The sequence below is a fragment of the Rana temporaria genome, chromosome 2 (genome assembly GCF_905171775.1).
Source record: "Rana temporaria chromosome 2, aRanTem1.1, whole genome shotgun sequence".
NCBI classification, from domain to species: Eukaryota; Metazoa; Chordata; class Amphibia; order Anura; family Ranidae; genus Rana; species Rana temporaria.
This window is the reverse complement of record NC_053490.1, coordinates 7823974-7846123: the sequence shown is the minus strand read 5'-3', so window position 1 is coordinate 7846123 and position 22150 is coordinate 7823974. Positions and strand designations below refer to the sequence as shown.

At 45.4% G+C, this 22150-nt stretch overlaps 1 protein-coding gene across 3 annotated transcripts in view; it reads left to right on the top strand.

Annotated features, from left to right (window-relative positions):
- FAM168A (family with sequence similarity 168 member A) overlaps window positions 1-20584 on the top strand; it is a 187295-nt gene extending 166711 nt beyond the window's left edge. For all 3 annotated transcript variants that reach the window (XM_040339796.1, XM_040339794.1, XM_040339795.1), the window contains 5 exons: window positions 5382-5507; window positions 7804-7946; window positions 10436-10610; window positions 18431-18560; window positions 20439-20584. In XM_040339796.1, the coding sequence (XP_040195730.1) occupies window positions 5382-5507; window positions 7804-7946; window positions 10436-10610; window positions 18431-18543 (557 nt within the window). In that variant the 3' untranslated portion in view covers window positions 18544-18560; window positions 20439-20584. The remainder of the gene's footprint in view (window positions 1-5381; window positions 5508-7803; window positions 7947-10435; window positions 10611-18430; window positions 18561-20438) is intronic.
- The last annotated feature ends 1566 nt before the right edge of the window (window positions 20585-22150 follow it).

The window sequence follows — 22150 nt, the reverse complement described above, 5'->3', positions numbered from 1 at the left end:
GCTTATTGTAAACCATTTTTTTTTTTACCAAAAATATGTAGACGAATACGTATCGGCCTAAACTGAGGAAAAAAAAGTTTTTTGATATATTTTTGGGGATATTTATTATAGCAAAAAGTAAAAAATATTGTTTTTTTTTCAAAATTGTCGCTCTATTTTTGTTTATAGCGCAAAAAATAAAAACCGCACATGTGATCAAATACCACCAAAAGAAAGCTCTATTTGTGGGGAAAAAAAGGACGCCAATTTTGTTTGGGAGCCACGTCGCACGACCGCGCAATTGTCGGTTAAAGCGACGCAGTGCCGAATCGTAAAAACTGGCCGGGTCCTTTACCTGCATAATGGTCCGGGTCTTAAGTGGTTAAAGGGACGTACCTATACGCCATTCTGACAACGTAAATAGTCGGCAAGTGGTTAATTGGCCATTCAAACCCCTTTGTGTCCACTTATGTGCATGTTATCAGGCCAAAATCACCGGGGTATGTAAACTTTTGATCAGCGTCGTTTCTGTTGACATTATGATATAAAAAGAGTAAACGCAGTTGATTGATAATAAATGGCTTCAGCCAAAACACTAACCATGAGTGAGAGAAAAGTTTCATATTCTCTGAAAAATTACCAAGAAATCATAAATTCTGCCGGGGTATGTAAACTTATGAGCACAGCTGTGTGCATATGTGGAGGGGGGAGGGTAAGGTAAAGGGGGCAAAATTAAAAATGCATTTTAACCCCTTCCCGACCGCCTCATGTAGATATACGTCGGCAGAATGGCACGGACAGGCACATCAACGTACCTGTACATGCCTGCCTAGACGTGGGTCGGGGCGGTCGGATCCCCTCGGGGAGCGATCCGGGACAAAGGCGCGGCTATTACTTTCTAGCCGCCCCCTCGCGATTGCTCCCCGGAGCTGAAGAACGGGGAGAGCCGTATGTAAACACGGCTTCCCCGTGCTTCACTGTGGCGGCGCATCGATCGAGTGATCCCTTTTATAGGGAGACACGATCGATGACGTCAGTCCTACAGCCACACCCCCCTACAGTTGTAAACACACACTAGGTGAACACTAAATCGTACAGTGCCCCCTGTGGTTAACTCCCAAACTGCAACTGTCATTTTCACAATAAACAATGCAATTTAAATGCATTTTTTGCTGTGAAAATGACAATAGTCCCAAAAATGTGTCAAAATTGTCCGAAGTGTCCGCCATAATGTCGCTGTCATGAAAAAAATCGCTGATCGCCGCCATTAGTAGTAAAAAAAATTTTTTTTATAAAAATGCAATAAAACTATCCCCTATTTTGTAAACGCTATAAGTTTTGCGCAAATCAATCGATAAACGCTTATTGCGATTTTTTTTACCAAAAATAGGCAGAAGAATACGTATCGGCCTAAACTGAGGAAAAAATTTTTAGATATGTTTTTGGGGGATATTTATTACAGCAAAAAGTAAAAAAATATTGAATTTTTTTTCAAAATTGTCGCTCTATTTTTGTTTATAGCGCAAAAAATAAAAACCGCAGAGGTGATCAAATACCACCAAAAGAAAGCTCTATTTGTGGGGAAAAAAGGACGCCAATTTTGTTTGGGAGCCACGTCGCACGACCGCGCAATTGTCGGTTAAAGCGGCACAGTGCCGAATCGCAAAAACTGGCCGGGTCCTTTACCTGCATAATGGTCCGGGTCTTAAGTGGTTAAAGCAAAGTGCTCTTCTCCTCCAATAAGCCTGGTCACGTCCCCTTCCGAATTTTTATATCCTTTAAAATGTGAAGGGTAAGACTTGTGTGTAATGATATGTGGAGTTTTCTGCCTGCAAATTGCTTGCGGAACAATTTCCTGCCAGTGTTATATATCGGGGGATGGGGAGGGGATGGGGGGGGGGGTAAGTAGGCCACTTGTGTCCAGCCTGCTCATTACACCGACACGCTCAGAAAGTCCCCGCAGGTTGGAGCCGCACATCTAGCGATGCCGAAGTGGTCTCATCAGCAGAAAAACGGCACGGGGATTAGCGCCGCTCGCCTCGCTGGGGACAGCCGCTGTTAGCGAGATTAATCTCCTTACAGCTTCCTGTGCCGATCAATTACCCCATCCATGGAGCACAGCCTGCCCACCCAACACTCATCCAGACATTGCTGCAATGCCCCCGTCCCAAAACATTCGCTTTGGTTTCCTTTTCCTGTGCTCCCCTTTTTACTTATCTGCTTGGAATAAATCCCCCCCCCACACAATGTCTCACAAAAGTGAGTACACCCCTCCTGGGTGGATTTTATTTAAATTGTAATTTATAAAAAGCATCTGTCATCTCTGTCCTGCAGCTGCCTCCTCCTCCTCCTGTCCTGCAGCTGCCTCCTCCTCTGTCCCGCAGCTGCCTCCTCCTCTGTCCCGCAGCTGCCTCCTCCTCTGTCCCGCAGCTGCCTCCTCCTCTGTCCCGCAGCTTCCTCCTCCTCTGTCCCGCAGCTTCCTCCTCCTCTGTCCTGCAGCTGCCTCCTCTTCTGTCCTGCAGCTGCCTCCTCCTCCTCTGTCCTGCAGCTGCCTCCTCCTCCTCTGTCCTGCAGCTGCCTCCTCCTCCTCTGTCCCGCAGCTGCCTCCTCCTCTGTCCCGCAGCTGCCTCCTCCTCTGTCCCGCAGCTGCCTCCTCCTCTGTCCCGCAGCTGCCTCCTCCTCTGTCCCGCAGCTGCCTCCTCCTCTGTCCCGCAGCTGCCTCCTCCTCTGTCCCGCAGCTGCCTCCTCTTCTGTCCCGCAGCTGCCTCCTCTTCTGTCCCGCAGCTGCCTCCTCCTCTGTCCCGCAGCGGCCTCCTCCTCTGTCCCGCAGCGGCCTCCTCCTCTGTCCCGCAGCTGCCTCCTCTTCTGTCCCGCAGCTGCCTCCTCCTCTGTCCCGCAGCTGCCTCCTCCTCTGTCCCGCAGCTTCCTCCTCCTCTGTCCCGCAGCTTCCTCCTCCTCTGTCCCGCAGCTGCCTCCTTCTCTGTCCCGCAGCTGCCTCCTCCTCTGTCCCGCAGCTGCCTCCTCCTCTGTCCCGCAGCTGCCTCCTCCTCTGTCCCGCAGCTGCCTCCTCCTCTGTCCCGCAGCTGCCTCCTCCTCTGTCCCGCAGCTGCCTCCTCCTCTGTCCCGCAGCTGCCTCCTCCTCTGTCCCGCAGCTGCCTCCTTGTCATTTTTGGGTGTAGCATGAGAAAATGTGGAGAATTTCAAGGGGTATGAATACTTTTTCAAGGCACGGTATATAAATGTTTCTTTACCTTTTTTTTTTTCCGGCAGTTTTAGAACAACCGCAATTTTATAATAAAGCCGCCGCTTGAGACGAATTCATAACCGCGTCTGACATCCAGCATCTTTTGTGTTCTGATTTAGACACTTTCTTCCTATGGCAGTTTTGATCGGAGACCTTCAAAGCGCCGTGAGATTGACACCGCGGCGCGGCGCGAGAAGAACTCCAGCGAGGTCACATTGATCAGCCAGCAGAATCCGCGTTTGATTTATGTTTGAGGGCTGCGTTTGCCTGTCAGTCATTCGCTGTCATTCTCTGTGCGGCTGCCGGAGGAAAGATGAGAATTTTCAGCGGCGGATTGTCAGGATTCTGATGTTGCCGCCTCTTGTTCGCGGCGGCGAGGCTTCCGCCGCTCTCTGATAGATTGTGTTTTATCTTTGACATTTATCCAAAAGCAGCAGAGTGCGTACTTCCTGATGTACGGTTTGGTCCCCTTGGTTTTCCAATGAAGTAGTAGAGATTCGAGGCAGGTAGGTGCACACACCAACCTACCCACGTCCATCGATAGTCAACCTAATGCAGAGCTCCACTCCCTCCTAGGTGAGGACAGTGTTATGTCCCACCCACCTGCTATCTCCTGGGATGTCTATTAGAGGTAGACCGATATGGGTTTTTCTCTGGCCGATGCCGATATTTAGAAATCGGGGCGGCCGATGGCCGATATATGATGCCGATTTATGCGGCCGATATTTTAGGCCGATTTTTTATTTATTTTTTGGTGGCACTGGATGCCACTAATTGGCACTGGAAGATGGCACCAGCAGAAGGCACTGATTGGCAGGTGGCACTTATTGGCACTGGCAGGTTGCACCGGATGGCACTGAAAGATGGTACTAGCAGATGGCACTGATTGGCAGGTGGCACTAATTTACTTTTTTTTTTCCTCATCTCAAAAAACCTAGGGTGGAGAGGTGGGGAGGAGATAATTGTTTAGGGTGGAGAGGTGGGGTGCAACCTGTCAGTGTCACATCAGTGCCCACCAGTGCAGCCCATCGGTGCCACCGCATTAGTGCCCACCAGTGCAGCCTATCAGTGTCCATCAGTGCCACCTCATTGGTGTCTATCAGTGCCCACCAGTGGCACTTCATCAGTGCAGCCCATCAGTGCCACCTCATCAATGCACCAGTGCATCCCATCATTGCCCACCAGCGCATATCACCAGTGCGTCACCTCGGTGCCAACCAGTGCGTCACCTCGGTGCCAACCAGATAGACAGGTACAACGTATTTGTTTCCTCTCCGTGTATCACCTGAGGCCAGTCACTTCAGTGGGTATCTGTGAGGCTTTACAACCACTTGAACCCTTTCACTAAAAACTGAGATTCCTATTGCAGGGTGCGCCTTAAATCTGAATCATAACTTGGTTCCTCCTTCTGGGAAAATCAGGGAACCAATCACACGAGGAGGAGAAGTAACCCTTTGTGGGGGGGGGGGCGTTCTGTACACCAACGGTGTGGGAAATGTCTCCAGGTTGCCATATTGAATTGGGTTTTACAGAATATCACAGCAGCTGCAGATTGGAAAAGGAAAAGTCGTTATTTACAACACTAAATTGTATGATGGCTTGTATAGAAATTGTATGTTTTATATTTTTGGTTGCGGGGGATTCCTGTAATGTGACCACAAGCTCTGTGCTGGAACTGCAGTGGGAAATTTGATTTATTTTTATTTATTTATGTTTATTTTTTATTTGTTTATTTTTTATTTTTTTATTTATGTTTATTTTTTATTTTTATTTATTTATGTTTATTTTTTATTATTTATTTATCTTTATTTTTTTATTTATCTTTATTTTTTATATTTTTATTTATGTTTATTTTTTATTATTTATTTATCTTTATTTTTTATTTTTTTATGTTTATTTTTATTTTTTATGTTTATTTTTTATTTATTTATTTTTTATTTATGTTTATTTTTTATTTATGTTTATTTTTTTTATGATGTATGATAAGAGAATGTGATTTTATACTGCCTTCTCCAGTCAGCAGCAGTGAGACCAGTAGGCAGTCGTGAGCAGGTCCCCCCCTGGTTGGCACAGGCTGGGATGTGGGAGGGTGAGGAAATCTGTACCCCTCTTCCATTGTGTAACCTTCTTCTTCTTTTTTTCCTATTTTGTCTTTAAGCAACACTTCTGATGAAGCAAGCATGGCCACAGACCTCATCATCCTGTGCCAACGAGGGCACCTACCACCTGCCCGTGGACAGTGGCACTGAGAACAGGACTTACCAGGCTTCTTCTGCAGCTTTCAGTAAATAATCCATTTTCTCTTTTTTTTTTTTTTTACTTGCTGACTCAGCGCTGAGGGCTCAGCTGGCTTTCGATCACTCCGCCGCCATTACCTTTGTCGCTAGCGGTTTTAGAATATACATTAATGTCACACCACCAGAGGCGTCTCCTCTCCATGTGGGGAAAGATAGACTGTGTGGGGTAGATTCAGGTAGGAGATACGACGGCGTATCTCTGAGTGTGAGGCGTCGTATCTTGGCGCCTGATTCAAAGAATCAGATACGCCAGAATTTGTTTAAGATACGACCAGCGTAAGTCTCCTACGCCGTCGTATCTTAACTGCATATTTACGCTGGCCGCTAGGTGGCGCTTCCATTGATTTACGCAAGGAATATTCAAATTGGGTAGATACGCCGATTCAGAAACGTACGTCCGCCCGGCGCATTTTTTTTTACGTCGTTTACGTTAGGCTTTTTCCGGCGTATAGTTACCCCTGCTATATGAGGCGTATCCTATGTTAAATATGGACGTCGTTCCCGCGTCGAATTTTAAAAATGTTACGTCGTTTGCGTAAGTCGTCCGTGAATGGGGCTGTGCGTAATTTACGTTCACGTCGAAAGCATTGGCTTTTTGCGGGTTAATTTGGAGCATGCGCACTGGGTTACTTTCACGGACGGCGCATGCGCCGTTGGTCAAAAACGTCATTTACGTGGGGTCATGTTTTATTTGCATAAAACACGCCCACCTCTTCACAATTTGAATTAGGCGAGTTTACGCCGGCACATTTACGCTACGCCACCGTAACTTGGGGGGCAGGTTCTTGGTGAATACAGAACCTGCCTCACTAAGTTGCGGTGGCTTAGCGTATCTGAGATATGCTACGCCCGCAGAAATTTACGCCATTCTACCTGAATCTACCCCTGTGTGTGTAAATTTATATTTTATATATATTAAATATATATATTTTTGTTTGTTTTTTGTTTTTATTATTATTTATTGTATGTGTGTATATATAATATATTTTTTATTATTTTATATATATATATATATATATATATATATATATATATATATATATATATATATATATATATTTTTTTTTTTTTAATATAATTATTTATTTTATATATAAAAATAATAAAAAAACATATAAAATAAATAATTATATTAAAAAAATATACATATATAAAATAATAAAAAATATATTATATATACACATACAATAAATAATAATAATACATATATAAAAATATCTAAAATAAATATATAAATATATATATATATATATATATAATTTTAGATATTTTTATATATATATAAAGCTTTTTTTTTTTTTTTTTTGGGTTTTTTTTTGTGACTGCGACATTATGGCGGACAGATCAGACAATTTTGACACATTTTTTTTTTATTATTATTTATTGTATGTGTGTATATATAATATATTTATATATTTTTTATTATTTTATATATGTATATTTTTTTAATATAATTATTTATTTTTTATGTGACAAATTTGTCAAATTTGTCCGCCATAATGTCGCAATCACAAAAAAATAAAAAAAATCGCTTTATATATAACGTATTTATCGGCGTATAACACGCACCCTAACTTTAAGAGGGAAGTTTCAGGAAAAAAACTTTCCACGGCCCCCTGCGTATAACACGCAGGCACAGTTTACACTCTATTTTCAGGGTAAAAAAGTGAGTGTTATACGCCAATAAATACAGTATATATATATAAAGCGATTTTTTTTTTTCGTGACTGTGACATTATGGCGGACAGATCGGACAATTTTGAAAACATTTTGGAGTCATTTTCACAGCGAAAAGTGCTATAAAAAATGCACTGATTAGTGTGAAAATGACAATGGCAGTGAAGGTGTTAACCCCTTAGCACCCCCTGGTGGTTAAGTGTGCCCTCATGTGTGTTTCCAACTGTAGGGGGGCGGGGCTGGACGTGTGACGTCAGCGATCGTCTTTACCTATATCAGGGAACAGACGATCAGTGACACTGCCACAGTGAAGAACGGGGAAGGCGTGTTTACACTCACCTCTCCCCGTTCTTCAGCTCCGGTGACCGATCACGGGACACCGGCAGCAATCGGAGCCGTGAGTTTTCGCGGCTGCGGTCACGGAGCTTCGGACCGGGTCCTTATTAAAAGTCAGCAGCTACAGTGTTTGTAGCTGTTGACTTTAAAAAAAAATGGCGGGTGGAACCCCCCCGCTTTAAATAGTCAGAAAATATACTGTATGTGTTTTTATGTCTTTTATATTTACATTGTAATTAATCTGCTGCCTGTTTGTTCCTCCTCCCGCAGGGTACACAGCCGGCACCCCTTACAAAGTCCCTCCAGCGCAGAGTAATAGCGCTCCTCCGCCGTATTCCCCATCCCCCAACCCATACCAGACAGCGATGTACCCCATCCGAAGTGCCTACCCCCAGCAGAACCTGTATGCCCAGGTAAGGGTGCTCGCCAGTGACACACAGTGGCCGTCTTGTGTATGTGCAGCGCATGTTTGAAGTGTATATGGGGGCAACATACAACATAAAACGTCATCTCTGCAATTGATAAATTCATACACATTTCCCCATGTTTGTCTTTTTAAAGCCCCTCTGAACCTTAAAGGGGTTGTAAAGGTAATTTATTTTTCCTAAATATCTTCCTTTACCTTAGTGCCGTCCTCCTTCACTTACCTCATCCTTCCATTTTGCTTTTAACCACTTAAGACCCGGACCAAAATGCAACTAAAGGACCCGGCCAGGTTTTGCGATTCGGCACTGCGTCGCTTTAACAGACAATTGCGCAGTCATGCGACGTGGCTCCCAAACAAAATTGGCGTCCTTTTTTTCCCACGAATAGAGCTTTCTTTTGGTGGTATTTGATCACCTCTGCGGTTTTAATTTTTTGCGCTATAAACAAAAATAGAGCGACAATTTTGAAAAAAATGCAATATTTTTTACTTTTTGCTATAATAAATATCCCCCAAAAATATATAAAAAAAAATCATTTTTTTCCTCAGTTTAGGCCGATACGTATTCTTCTACCTATTTTTGGTAAAAAAAAATTGCAATAAGCGTTTATCGGTTGGTTTGCGCAAAATTTATAGCGTTTACAAAATAGGGGATAGTTTTATTGCATTGCATATTTTTTTTTACTACTAATGGCGGCGATCAGCGATTTTTTTCGTGACTGCGACATTATGGCGGACACTTCGGACAATTTTGACACATTTTTGGGACCATTGTCATTTTCACAGCATTTAAATTGCACTGTTTACTGTGAAAATTACATTTGCAGTTTAGGAGTTAACCACAAGGGGGCGCTGATGGGGTTATGTGTGACCTGAAGTGTGTTTACAACTGTAGGGGGGTGTGGCTGTAGGTCTGACGTCATCGATTGTGTCTCCCTATAAAAGGGATCACACGATCGATGCGCCGCCATAGTGAAGAACGGGGAAGCTGTGTTTACATACGGCTCACCCCGTTCTTCAGCTCCGGGAACCGATCATGGGACTCCAGCGGCGATCGGGTCCCCCGGTCACGGAGCTTCGGAGCGGGTCGCAGGCGCGCGCCTGCGACCCACGGCTGGGTACTAGCACAGGACGTACCTATACGTGTTTGTGCCCAGCCGTGCCATTCTGCCGACGTAAATGTGCAGGAGGTGGTCCTTAAGTGGTTAAATGTCCTTATTTCTTCTGAGAAATCCTCACTTCCTGTTCTTCTGTCTGTAACTCCACACAGTAATGCAAGGCTTTCTCTTTGGTGTGGAGTGTCGTGCTCGCCCCCCTTTCTTGGACTACAGGAGAGTCCAAGTGAGGGAGATTTTTGCCGCGATTGTCGGAAGGTCTTTTGGGCGGCATGCGACCTACGACTTTGCCGAGTTTTGTCGCGCGGCAAAGTTGCACCACGTTTGGGGTGCCATTCAGAAATAATAGCTTTGAAAACACGTTCCGCATTTTGCTGCGATTCTGAATCGTGGCGATTCTGCCCACAATTTAAATTGCCCAGGTGTGCATGGAGCCCAAGACCCCATAGACACTATTAGGTAGATTCAGAAAGAGTTAGGCCGGCTTATCAGTAGATACGCTGACCTAACTCAGAATCTACGCCGACTTATGTTTAAGCGTATGCTCAAACAGAGATACACTTAAACATATCTAAGATATGACGGCTTGCGCCGTCCTATCTTAGATTGAAATATTTTGGATGGCCGCTAGGTGGTGCTTCCATTGCGGCGTAGAATATGTAAATGAGGAGATACGCCGATTCACGAACGTACGCCCGGCCGCCGCAATACTTTTACGCCGTTTCCGTAAGCCATTATCGGGCCTAAAGTTATTCCATCTATTAGATGGAATAGCAATGTTAAAGTATGGCCGCCGTTCCCGCTTCGAGATTCAAAATTTTTACATCGTTTGCGCAAGTCGTCCGCGAATAGCGATTTACGTCCACGTCTAAATCAATAGGCCCGTACGGCGTACTTAGCCGCGATGCACACTGGGAAATGTAGGCACCCGGCGCATGCGCAGTAAGAAAAAAACTTCAAAAACGTAAGGTCAAGCCTTAACATAAACCACGCCCCCCTTACACAGATTTGAATTCGGCGCCCTTACGCCCGCCCGCTTTAGGCTACGCCGCCGTAACATAGCAGGCAAGTACATTGAGAATCATGTACTTGCCTAGCTAACTTACGGCGGCGTAGCCTAAACACGCTAAGCTACGCCGCCGCAAGTTTGCACCTATCTATGTGAATCTAGCTATATTAGATTTTCTGCAGTAAGAAAAATAAGCTTGGGTCATTGGGCTCATAGCCGGGAAGGACTGGGAGACGCACGATTGTTGCCGGCTTTGACTGCAAACAACTGGATTGGCTGAAAGTTATTTTGATTTTTGACATGTATAACATGACCTCTGTTGTGTCTAAATGACCCCTCGTTCTTGTTCCTCAGGGCGCTTACTACACACAACCTGTCTATGCCGCACAGCCCCACGTCATCCACCACACCACTGTGGTCCAACCAAACAGCATTCCCTCTGCGATATACCCGGCCCCTGTAGCGGCACAACGGACTAATGGCGTTGCAATGGGAATGGTTGCCGGGACCACCATGGCCATGTCAGCAGGTGGGTTCTCCTTTGGTGAGTGAAAGTGAAAGATCTGACTTTGGATCACCCATAGCTAGAGGTGAACTGTGCCAAAGAGGGCCCGACATTTAAATGGCCGGTGATAGATGTACAGAGACCTCGGCTGCTGGAATCTGAATTCCAAAAACTGGAGGCTGATTTAGCCTATCAGCAAACTGTACAGACAAGTCCAAATGAAGTGCATGTATACATAAAGCCAAGTTTGTAATCACTTTTAGATAGAGTAGGGAGAAGCTGGAGAAGTGGATATGTTTCATAGTGTCCCCTAGTATTTCCTAGTGGAGAAGTTTTCTAGTGTCTCTCAGTGGAAAAATGTCCTAGTGTTTCCTAGTGGAGAAGAGTCCTAGTGTGCCTTGTGTTTCCTAGTGGAGAAGAGTCCTAATGGAGAAGATTCCTGGTGTCCCTTGTGTTTCCTAGTGTCCTCCAGGGGTTCCTAGTGGAGAAGGTTACTAGTGTCCCCCAATGTTTCCTAGTGGAGAATTTCCCTAGTGTCCCCCAGTGTCTACTAGTGGAAAAGTTTCCTAGTGGAGAAGATTCTTTGTGTCCCTAGTATTTCCTAGTGTCTGTTATTATTTCCTAGTGGAGATGTTCCCTAGTAGAGACGTTTACTAGTGTTTTCTAGTGGAGAAGTTTCCTTTTGTTCTCCAGTGTTTCCTTGTGTTTTCTAGTAGAGAAGATTCCTAGTGTCCCTTGTGTTCCTTAGTGGAGAAGATTCCTAGTTACCCTTGTGTTCCCTAGTGGAGAAGATTCCTAGTGTCCCTTGTATTTCCTAGTGGAGAAGATTCCTAGTGTCCCTTGTGTTCCCTAGTGGAGAAGATTCCTAGTGTCCCTTGTGTTCCCTAGTGGAGAAGATTCCTAGTGCCCCTTGTATTTCCTAGTGGAGAAGATTCCTAGTGTCCCTTGTGTTCCCTAGTGGAGAAGATTCCTAGTGTCCCTTGTGTTCCCTAGTGGAGAAGATTCCTAGTGCCCCTTGTATTTCCTAGTGGAGAAGATTCCTAGTGCCCCTTGTATTTCCTAGGGGAGGAGATTCCTAGTGCCCCTTGCGTTTCCTAGTGGAGAAGATTCCTAGTGCCCCTTGTATTTCCTAGTGGAGAAGATTCCTAGTGCCCCTTGTATTCCCTAGTAGAGAAGATTCCTAGTGCCCCTTGCGTTTCCTAGTGGAGAAGATTCCTAGTGTCCCTTGTGTTTTTTAGTGGAGAAGCTTCCTAGTGTTATCTAGTAGAGAAAATGCCTAGTACCTCTTGTGTTTCCTTGTGTCCCCCAGTGTTTCCAATTAGAGGCGTTTCCTAGTGTCCACCAGTGTTTCCTTGTGGAGAAAACTCCTAGTGTATCTTGTGTTTTTTAGTGGAGACGTTTTCTAGTGTCCCCCAGTGTTTCCTAATGTAGAAGTTTCCTACTGTCCACCGGTGCTTCCTAATGGAGAAGATTCCTAGTGCCCCTTGTGTTCCCTAGTGGAGAGGATTCCTAGTGTCCCTTGTGTTCCCTAGTGGAGAAGATTCCTAGTGTCCCTTGTGTTCCCTAGTGGAGAAGATTCCTAGTGCCCCTTGTGTTCCCTAGTGGAGAAGATTCCTAGTGCCCCTTGTGTTCCCTAGTGGAGAGGATTCCTAGTGCCCCTTGTATTTCCTAGTGGAGAAGCTTCACAGTGTTTCCTAGTGGAGAAGATTCCTAGTGTCCCTTGTGTTCCCTAGTGGAGAAGATTCCTAGTGCCCCTTGTGTTCCCTAGTGGAGAAGATTCCTAGTGCCCCTTGTGTTCCCTAGTGGAGAGGATTCCTAGTGTCCCTTGTGTTCCCTAGTGGAGAAGATTCCTAGTGTCCCTTGCGTTCCCTAGTGGAGAAGATTCCTAGTGTCCCTTGTGTTCCCTAGTGGAGAAGATTCCTAGTGTCCCTTGCGTTCCCTAGTGGAGAAGATTCCTAGTGTCCCTTGCGTTCCCTAGTGGAGAAGATTCCTAGTGTCCCTTGCGTTCCCTAGTGGAGAAGATTCCTAGTGTCCCTTGTGTTCTCTAGTGGAGAAGATTCCTAATGCCCCTTGTGTTCCCTAGTGGAGAAGATTCCTAGTGCCCCTTGTGTTCCCTAGTGGAGAAGATTCCTAGTGTCCCTTGTGTTATCTAGTGGAGAAGATTCCTAGTGCCCCTTGTGTTATCTAGTGGAGAAGATTCCTAGTGCCCCTTGTGTTCCCTAGTGGAGAAGATTCCTAGTGCCCCTTGTGTTCCCTAGTGGAGAAGATTCCTAGTGCCCCTTGTGTTTTCTAGTAGAGAAGATTCCTAGTGCCCCTTGTGTTTTCTAGTAGAGAAGATTCCTAGTGCCCCTTGTGTTTTCTAGTAGAGAAGATTCCTAGTGCCCCTTGTGTTCCCTAGTGGAGAAGATTCCTAGTGCCCCTTGTGTTCCCTAGTGGAGAAGATTCCTAGTGCCCCTTGCGTTTCCTAGTGGAGAAGATTTCTAGTGTCCCTTGTATTTCCTAGTAGAGAAGATTCCTAGTGCCCCTTGTGTTTCCTAGTGGAGGAGATTCCTAGTGTCCCCAAGTGTTCCCTAGTGGAGAAGATTCCTAGTGCCCCTTGTGTTCCCTAGTGGAGAAGATTCCTAGTGCCCCTTGTGTTCCCTAGTGGAGAAGATTCCTAGTGCCCCTTGTGTTTCCTGGTGGAGAAGATTCCTTGTGCCCCTTGTGTTTCCTAGTGTCCACCGGTGCTTCCTAATGGAGAAGATTTCTAGTGTCCCTTGTGTTCCCTAGTAGAGAAGATTCCTAGTGCCCCTTGTGTTCCCTAGTGGAGAAGATTCCTAGTGCCCCTTGTGTTCCCTAGTGGAGAAGATTCCTAGTGCCCCTTGTGTTCCCTAGTGGAGGAGATTCCTAGTGTCCCTTGTATTTCCTAGTGGAGAAGATTCCTTGTGCCCCTTGTGTTTCCTAGTAGAGAAGATTCCTAGTGTCCCTTGTATTTCCTAGTGGAGAAGATTCCTAGTGTCCCTTGTGTTCCCTAGTTGAGAAGATTCCTAGTGTCCCTTGTATTTCCTAGTGGAGAAGATTCCTAGTGCCCCTTGTGTTCCCTAGTAGAGAAGATTCCTAGTGTCCCTTGTATTTCCTAGTGGAGAAGATTCCTAGTGCCCCTTGTGTTCCCTAGTGGAGAAGATTCCTAGTGCCCCTTGTGTTCCCTAGTGGAGAAGATTCTTTGTGTCCCTTGTATTTCCTAGTGGAGAAGATTCCTAGTGCCCCTTGTATTTCCTAGTGGAGAAGATTCCTAGTGTCCCTTGTATTTCCTAGTGGAGAAGATTCCTAGTGTCCCTTGTATTTCCTAGTGGAGAAGATTCCTAGTGTCCCCAAGTGTTCCCTAGTGGAGAAGATTCCTAGTGTCCCCAAGTGTTCCCTAGTGGAGAGGATTCCTAGTGTCCCTTGTGTTCCCTAGTGGAGAAGATTCCTAGTGACCCTTGTATTTCCTAGTGGAGAAGATTCCTAGTGACCCTTGTATTTCCTAGTGGAGAAGATTCCTAGTGCCCCTTGTATTTCCTAGTGGAGAAGATTCCTAGTGTCCCCAAGTGTTCCCTAGTGGAGAAGATTCCTAGTGTCCCTTGTGTTCCCTAGTGGAGAAGATTCCTAATGTCCCCAAGTGTTCCCTAGTGGAGAGGATTCCTAGTGTCCCTTGTGTTCCCTAGTGGAGAAGATTCCTAGTGCCCCTTGTATTCCCTAGTGGAGAAGATTCCTAGTGACCCTTGTATTTCCTAGTGGAGAAGATTCCTAGTGACCCTTGTATTTCCTAGTGGAGAAGATTCCTAGTGTCCCTTGTGTTCCCTAGTGGAGAAGATTCCTAGTGACCCTTGTATTTCCTAGTGGAGAAGATTCCTAGTGACCCTTGTATTTCCTAGTGGAGAAGATTCCTAGTGCCCCTTGTATTTCCTAGTGGAGAAGATTCCTAGTGTCCCCAAGTGTTCCCTAGTGGAGAAGATTCCTAGTGTCCCCAAGTGTTCCCTAGTGGAGAAGATTCCTAGTGTCCCTTGTGTTCCCTAGTGGAGAAGATTCCTAGTGTCCCTTGTGTTCCCTAGTGGAGAAGATTCCTAGTGCCCCTTGTGTTCCCTAGTGGAGAGGATTCCTAGTGCCCCTTGTATTTCCTAGTGGAGAAGCTTCACAGTGTTTCCTAGTGGAGAAGATTCCTAGTGCCCCTTGTGTTCCCTAGTGGAGAAGATTCCTAGTGCCCCTTGTATTTCCTAGTGGAGAAGCTTCACAGTGTTTCCTAGTGGAGAAAATTCCTAGTGCCCCTTGTGTTCCCTAGTGGAGAAGATTCCTAGTGCCCCTTGTATTTCCTAGTGGAGAAGATTCCTAGTGCCCCTTGCGTTCCATAGTGGAGAAGATTCCTAGTGTCCCTTGTGTTCCCTAGTGGAGAAGATTCCTAGTGCCCCTTGTGTTCCCTAGTGAAGAAGATTCCTAGTGCCCTTTGTGTTCCCTAGTAGAGAAGATTCCTAGTGTCCCTTGCGTTCCCTAGTGGAGAAGATTCCTAGTGTCCCTTGTGTTCCCTAGTGGAGAAGATTCCTAGTGTCCCTTGCGTTCCCTAGTGGAGAAGATTCCTAGTGTCCCTTGCGTTCCCTAGTGGAGAAGATTCCTAGTGTCCCTTGCGTTCCCTAGTGGAGAAGATTCCTAGTGTCCCTTGTGTTCTCTAGTGGAGAAGATTCCTAATGCCCCTTGTGTTCCCTAGTGGAGAAGATTCCTAGTGCCCCTTGTGTTCCCTAGTGGAGAAGATTCCTAGTGTCCCTTGTGTTATCTAGTGGAGAAGATTCCTAGTGCCCCTTGTGTTCCCTAGTGGAGAAGATTCCTAGTGCCCCTTGTGTTTTCTAGTAGAGAAGATTCCTAGTGCCCCTTGTGTTTTCTAGTAGAGAAGATTCCTAGTGCCCCTTGTGTTTTCTAGTAGAGAAGATTCCTAGTGCCCCTTGTGTTCCCTAGTGGAGAAGATTCCTAGTGCCCCTTGTGTTCCCTAGTGGAGAAGATTCCTAGTGCCCCTTGCGTTTCCTAGTGGAGAAGATTCCTAGTGTCCCTTGTATTTCCTAGTAGAGAAGATTCCTAGTGCCCCTTGTGTTTCCTAGTGGAGGAGATTCCTAGTGTCCCCACGTGTTCCCTAGTGGAGAAGATTCCTAGTGCCCCTTGTGTTCCCTAGTGGAGAAGATTCCTAGTGCCCCTTGTGTTCCCTAGTGGAGAAGATTCCTAGTGCCCCTTGTGTTTCCTGGTGGAGAAGATTCCTTGTGCCCCTTGTGTTTCCTAGTGTCCACCGGTGCTTCCTAATGGAGAAGATTTCTAGTGTCCCTTGTGTTCCCTAGTAGAGAAGATTCCTAGTGCCCCTTGTGTTCCCTAGTGGAGAAGATTCCTAGTGCCCCTTGTGTTCCCTAGTGGAGGAGATTCCTAGTGTCCCTTGTATTTCCTAGTGGAGAAGATTCCTTGTGCCCCTTGTGTTTCCTAGTAGAGAAGATTCCTAGTGTCCCTTGTATTTCCTAGTGGAGAAGATTCCTAGTGTCCCTTGTGTTCCCTAGTTGAGAAGATTCCTAGTGTCCCTTGTATTTCCTAGTGGAGAAGATTCCTAGTGCCCCTTGTGTTCCCTAGTAGAGAAGATTCCTAGTGTCCCTTGTATTTCCTAGTGGAGAAGATTCCTAGTGCCCCTTGTGTTCCCTAGTGGAGAAGATTCCTAGTGCCCCTTGTGTTCCCTAGTGGAGAAGATTCTTTGTGTCCCTTGTATTTCCTAGTGGAGAAGATTCCTAGTGCCCCTTGTATTTCCTAGTGGAGAAGATTCCTAGTGTCCCTTGTATTTCCTAGTGGAGAAGATTCCTAGTGTCCCTTGTGTTCCCTAGTGGAGAAGATTCCTAGTGTCCCCAAGTGTTCCCTAGTGGAGAAGATTCCTAGTGTCCCCAAGTGTTCCCTAGTGGAGAGGATTCCTAGTGTCCCTTGTGTTCCCTAGTGGAGAAGATTCCTAGTGACCCTTGTATTTCCTAGTGGAGAAGATTCCTAGTGACCCTTGTATTTCCTAGTGGAGAAGATTCCTAGTGCCCCTTGTATTTCCTAGTGGAGAAGATTCCTAGTGTCCCCAAGTGTTCCCTAGTGGAGAAGATTCCTAGTGTCCCTTGTGTTCCCTAGTGGAGAAGATTCCTAATGTCCCCAAGTGTTCCCTAGTGGAGAGGATTCCTAGTGTCCCTTGTGTTCCCTAGTGGAGAAGATTCCTAGTGCCCCTTGTATTCCCTAGTGGAGAAGATTCCTAGTGACCCTTGTATTTCCTAGTGGAGAAGATTCCTAGTGACCCTTGTATTTCCTAGTGGAGAAGATTCCTAGTGTCCCTTGTGTTCCCTAGTGGAGAAGATTCCTAGTGACCCTTGTATTTCCTAGTGGAGAAGATTCCTAGTGACCCTTGTATTTCCTAGTGGAGAAGATTCCTAGTGCCCCTTGTATTTCCTAGTGGAGAAGATTCCTAGTGTCCCCAAGTGTTCCCTAGTGGAGAAGATTCCTAGTGTCCCCAAGTGTTCCCTAGTGGAGAAGATTCCTAGTGTCCCCAAGTGTTCCCTAGTGGAGAGGATTCCTAGTGTCCCTTGTGTTCCCTAGTGGAGAAGATTCCTAGTGACCCTTGTATTTCCTAGTGGAGAAGATTCCTAGTGACCCTTGTATTTCCTAGTGGAGAAGATTCCTAGTGCCCCTTGTATTTCCTAGTGGAGAAGATTCCTAGTGTCCCCAAGTGTTCCCTAGTGGAGAAGATTCCTAATGTCCCCAAGTGTTCCCTAGTGGAGAGGATTCCTAGTGTCCCTTGTGTTCCCTAGTGGAGAAGATTCCTAGTGCCCCTTGTATTCCCTAGTGGAGAAGATTCCTAGTGACCCTTGTATTTCCTAGTGGAGAAGATTCCTAGTGACCCTTGTATTTCCTAGTGGAGAAGATTCCTAGTGCCCCTTGTATTTCCTAGTGGAGAAGATTCCTAGTGTCCCCAAGTGTTCCCTAGTGGAGAAGATTCCTAGTGTCCCTTGTGTTCCCTAGTGGAGAAGATTCCTAATGTCCCCAAGTGTTCCCTAGTGGAGAGGATTCCTAGTGTCCCTTGTGTTCCCTAGTGGAGAAGATTCCTAGTGTCCCTTGTATTCCCTAGTAGAGAAGATTCCTAGTGCCCCTTGTGTTCCCTAGTGGAGAAGATTCCTAGTGCCCCTTGTATTTCCTAGGGGAGGAGATTCCTAGTGCCCCTTGTATTTCCTAGGGGAGGAGATTCCTAGTGCCCCTTGTGTTCCCTAGTAGAGAAGATTCCTAGTGTCCCTTGTGTTCCCTAGTGGAGAAGATTCCTAGTGTCCCTTGTGTTCCCTAGTGGAGAAGATTCCTAGTGTCCCCCAGTGTTTCCAATTGGGGAAGATTCCTAGTGTCCCTTGTGTTCCCTAGTGGAGAAGATTCCTAGTGTCCCCCAGTGTTTCCAATTGGGGAAGTTTCCTAGTACCCCCCCTGGTTATCTAGAGGAGAAGTTTCCTAGTGTCACCCGATCTCGCCTCTGGCCTCCAAAGCATCTGATCACACCGATATCAGTTTGATCAGATGCTCATTCAAGCCAGTAACGTCACATTCCTTGCCGGGCTCCTCAATCGCACGGAAGAGGCCAGTAAAGGTGGCGGAAGGAGGGTGCCGGCTGAATAAAGTAATTCAGTGGCTTCTTGTCACCCTTCCAATCCAGCGGTACGCCAGCGGTGCACCAAATGATTTGTGTCAGTTGCAATCTCTCTACCACAGGAAAGACGGAGCCGACTCACTACGAGTGACAGAATCTTATTGAATTAGTAGGACGGATCTTAACTTTCATCGCTTTCCTTTTTTTTATCCAGGCACGTTACTGACCACGCCTCAGCACACTGCCCTAGGAGCACATCAAGTCTCTGTGCCAACATACAGAGCTCAAGGAACCCCAACGTACAGCTATGTACCCCCCCACTGGTAATCCGCTGGCCTGTCTATGTAAGTACATCAGCCGTGCTCATCCTCTATATACAGAGCTTTCCTATATACAGAGATAGTGTGGTATGAGGGAGACCTCTTGTGGTGCCTCAGTGAACAGCAATGCTTGTGACACAATTGATTTAGCAAGGGCCCGTTCCCATTGTGCGTTGTTGTCAAACATAAAATTTCAACCATTGAGTCACAATGTGTAAAAAGTGTATATACTATAAATCTATTTTTTAGTCAATTCGATATCTTGCCCCACTTCCTGGGCAGAAAAGGGGTGAAAGTTGCCCGGTAGGCAACCCTGGAGGGTCATGGTACTCTTTAACCACTTGTCCACCGGGCCTATTCTGCCACTTCTCTCCTTCATGTAAAAATCCAATTTTTTTTGCTAGAAAATTAATCAGAACCCGCAAACATTATATATTTTTTTTTAGCAGACACCCTAGGGAATAAATTGGCGGTCATTGCAACTTTTTTTTTCTCGCACGGTATTTGCGCAGTAATTTTTCAAACGCCTTTTTTTGTATAATGTGAAAGATGAAGTCACGCCGAGTAAATAGATACCTAACATGTCACGCTTTAAAATTGCGCACACTCATGAAATGGCGCTAAACTTCGGTACTTTAACCACTTCCGGACCGCCGCATGTACATATACGCCGGCAGAATGGCACGGACAGGCACATTGGCGTACCTGTACGTCCCTGCCTAGATGTGGATCGGGACCTCCCCCCGGTACATGCGGCGGTTCCCGTGGCTTCAGGAGCGATCCGGGACGAGGGCGCGGCTATTCGTTTCTAGCCGCCCCCTCGCGATTGCTCCCCGGAGCTGAAGAACGGGGAGAGCCGTAAGTAAACACGGCTTCCCCGTGCTTCACTGTGGCGGCTGCATCGATCGAGTGATCCCTTTTATAGGCAGACACAATCAATGACGTCATTCCTACAGCCACACCCCCCTACAGTTGTAAACACACACACAAGGTGAACCCTAACTCCTACAGCGCCCCCTGTGGTTAACTCCCAAACTGCAACTGTCATTTTCACAATAAACAATGCAATTTAAATGCATTTTTTTCTGTGAAAATGACAATGGTCCCAAAAATGTGTCAAAATTGTCCGAAGTGTCCACCATAATGTCGCAGTCACGAAAAAAATCGCTGATCGCCGCCATTAGTAGTAAAAAAAAAAAAAAAAAATTATAAAAATGCAATAAAACTATCCCCTATTTTGTAAACGCTATAAATTTTGCGCAAACCAATCGATAAACGCTTATTGCGATTTTTTTTTTACCAAAAATATGTAGAAGAATACGTATCGGCCTAAACTGAGGAAAAAATATGTTTTTTTATATATATTTTTGGGGGATATTTATTATAGAAAAAAGTAAAAAATATTGCATTTTTTTCAAAATTGTCGCTCTATTTTTGTTTATAGCGCAAAAAATAAAAACCGCAGAGGTGATGAAATAACACCAAAAGAAAGCTCTATTTGTGGAAAGAAAAGGACGCAGTTTTCGTTTCGGTACAACATTGCATGACCGCGCAATTACCAGTTAAAGCAACGCAGTGCCAAATTGTAAAAACACCTCTGGGCATTTAGCTGCATATTGGTCCGGGGCTTAAGTCGTTAAACACGAAAGTCATAACGTATTTTCTCAGTTGGGCGGTCGGCGGGTAGATGTGCGTACATCAATATGTTTGTATACAACCAGGCAGATGGTGAAAAGCAGACATGGGCAGCGCCCTCCTATCCCTTCTGTATTGTAATTGTAGTGTCTCCCTTTATACTGTAAAGCGCTGCGCAAACTGTTGTCGCTATATAAATCCTGTATAATAATAATAATAATAATAATAATAATATCTGTGACCAAACTTATTATTTTTATCTTGCAGGTCTGGAGTAAAACATTGTATGCAAACGCTCAAGTCTTACATGGGTGCTGGAACAACTGACGAGCGGCACCAAGTCTGTCTGCAAGATCAAAAACAACGGAACACACACACACAAAAAAATACAAAAAAACGAAAAAAAAAAAAAAGTGCATCGGTCACTTTATTACTCTTTTAGTGTTTTTGTAAAAGCTGCTTTTCTGTAAGCCGCCACCTTTTTCTGTTTTCCATGTGTCACTCGTTAGCCGTTCCCAATGGCAGAGGCCACCCCCCCTTCTCCGCCTACGACATTGCTGGCGCCTCTGCGTTTTCTCACACTCACTTTTTTTCCTTTCTTTTTTATGTTTCAGAATTTTTATTTAATTTTTTATTTTTTTATTTGTTCAGTTTTCGAAATTTCATTAATGCAGTTTTAAAATTGTGTCTTCCAAAGCTCACTGTCTGGCATTAGAGAATTGTCGTAAATTCTGTTCTCTGCGATGGCGCCTCGCTTTGTCGCAGGAAAACTACGAAACGAATGCACAACATTCTTCTTTATTTTTTCTTTTCTTTTCTTTTTTCCTTTTTTTTTGCTTTTTGCAATGAAATTCGAGGCTGCTATACTAGTTTTTTTTTTCTTTGCGAAAAAACTAGAAGTATTCTAGATGTTACGTACTAAACCACCACTTTTCTGTAAAAGCACAAAATACAAACGTCTCGTGTTTTTTTTTTTTTTTGTGTTGGAGGTTATCAAACATCCCCCCCGGAGTCTTGCCCCCCTCATTTGAACAGTTCATAAAAGCGGCACAGGACCACGATACCAACGTGCTCAAATGCACGTATTCCGGCGCCATGCCACCCGGGTGGTGTCTGGGACCCCCGCACGCGGTCCAGTCTTTTACTCTAGTTGATGAGATGTTGTATTTGTGAGACAGTGTTATGGATAGAAAGGCTTGAGTGTTATTTGTAGATAGCTCGGTCCTAGTTTGCATGTTCGTATAGAAATGAACAATTACTCCACGACGTACGGGGGCCTGCCACGGCAAAGCGGTGAGCCACTGTTGCCCTCCTATTAGGAAAAATTCAGACTACAACATTTCACAGCCGCCCAACCGGTTCAACGACTATCTGCTCGATGCCTCTGCAGCAGATATGCAATATCCAAGCCTTGGTCAAGGCGCCAATAACTGGCATCTTTGCCGTGGCTGAGGAACTGCAACCTCTGGCTTGTCCGTGAAAGGGGCACATTGGACATTGTAGTTCCCCTGGCGCCACGGTGAGGCCAACTTGCCCATGCCCATCGCTGTGTTTCTAGTTTCTGTAACTGGAGACAATCATATATTAAGTTTTTTTTTTTTTAGTGTGCATTTTGGCACCCATCCCGTCCCCCACCCCTTCCAGTCACCATTACACAATTACCTCAGCTTAGCACTGGAATTTCCGATAAGCCTAGCTTTCTAGAACACTAAACCTCAGAATACACTACAGACCAGTCCTTTTTTATTGGTGATTTTTTCAGTATTGGTCATTCGTTTCATAATGGGATTTGGGATGCCCCCCCCCCCCCCACGGACAGCTTGTACAAGAGACACACTTACCTTTCAGGGCAAAGTAACATTGTCTGCTTATCCCAGGCATGTATACTTACCCAACAACCCGCTGCTTCCTACTGCAGAATCAGGTCTAAGGTCCAGAGTCTAGACTGGGAGGGTTATCCCATTAGCCCTTCCATGTGA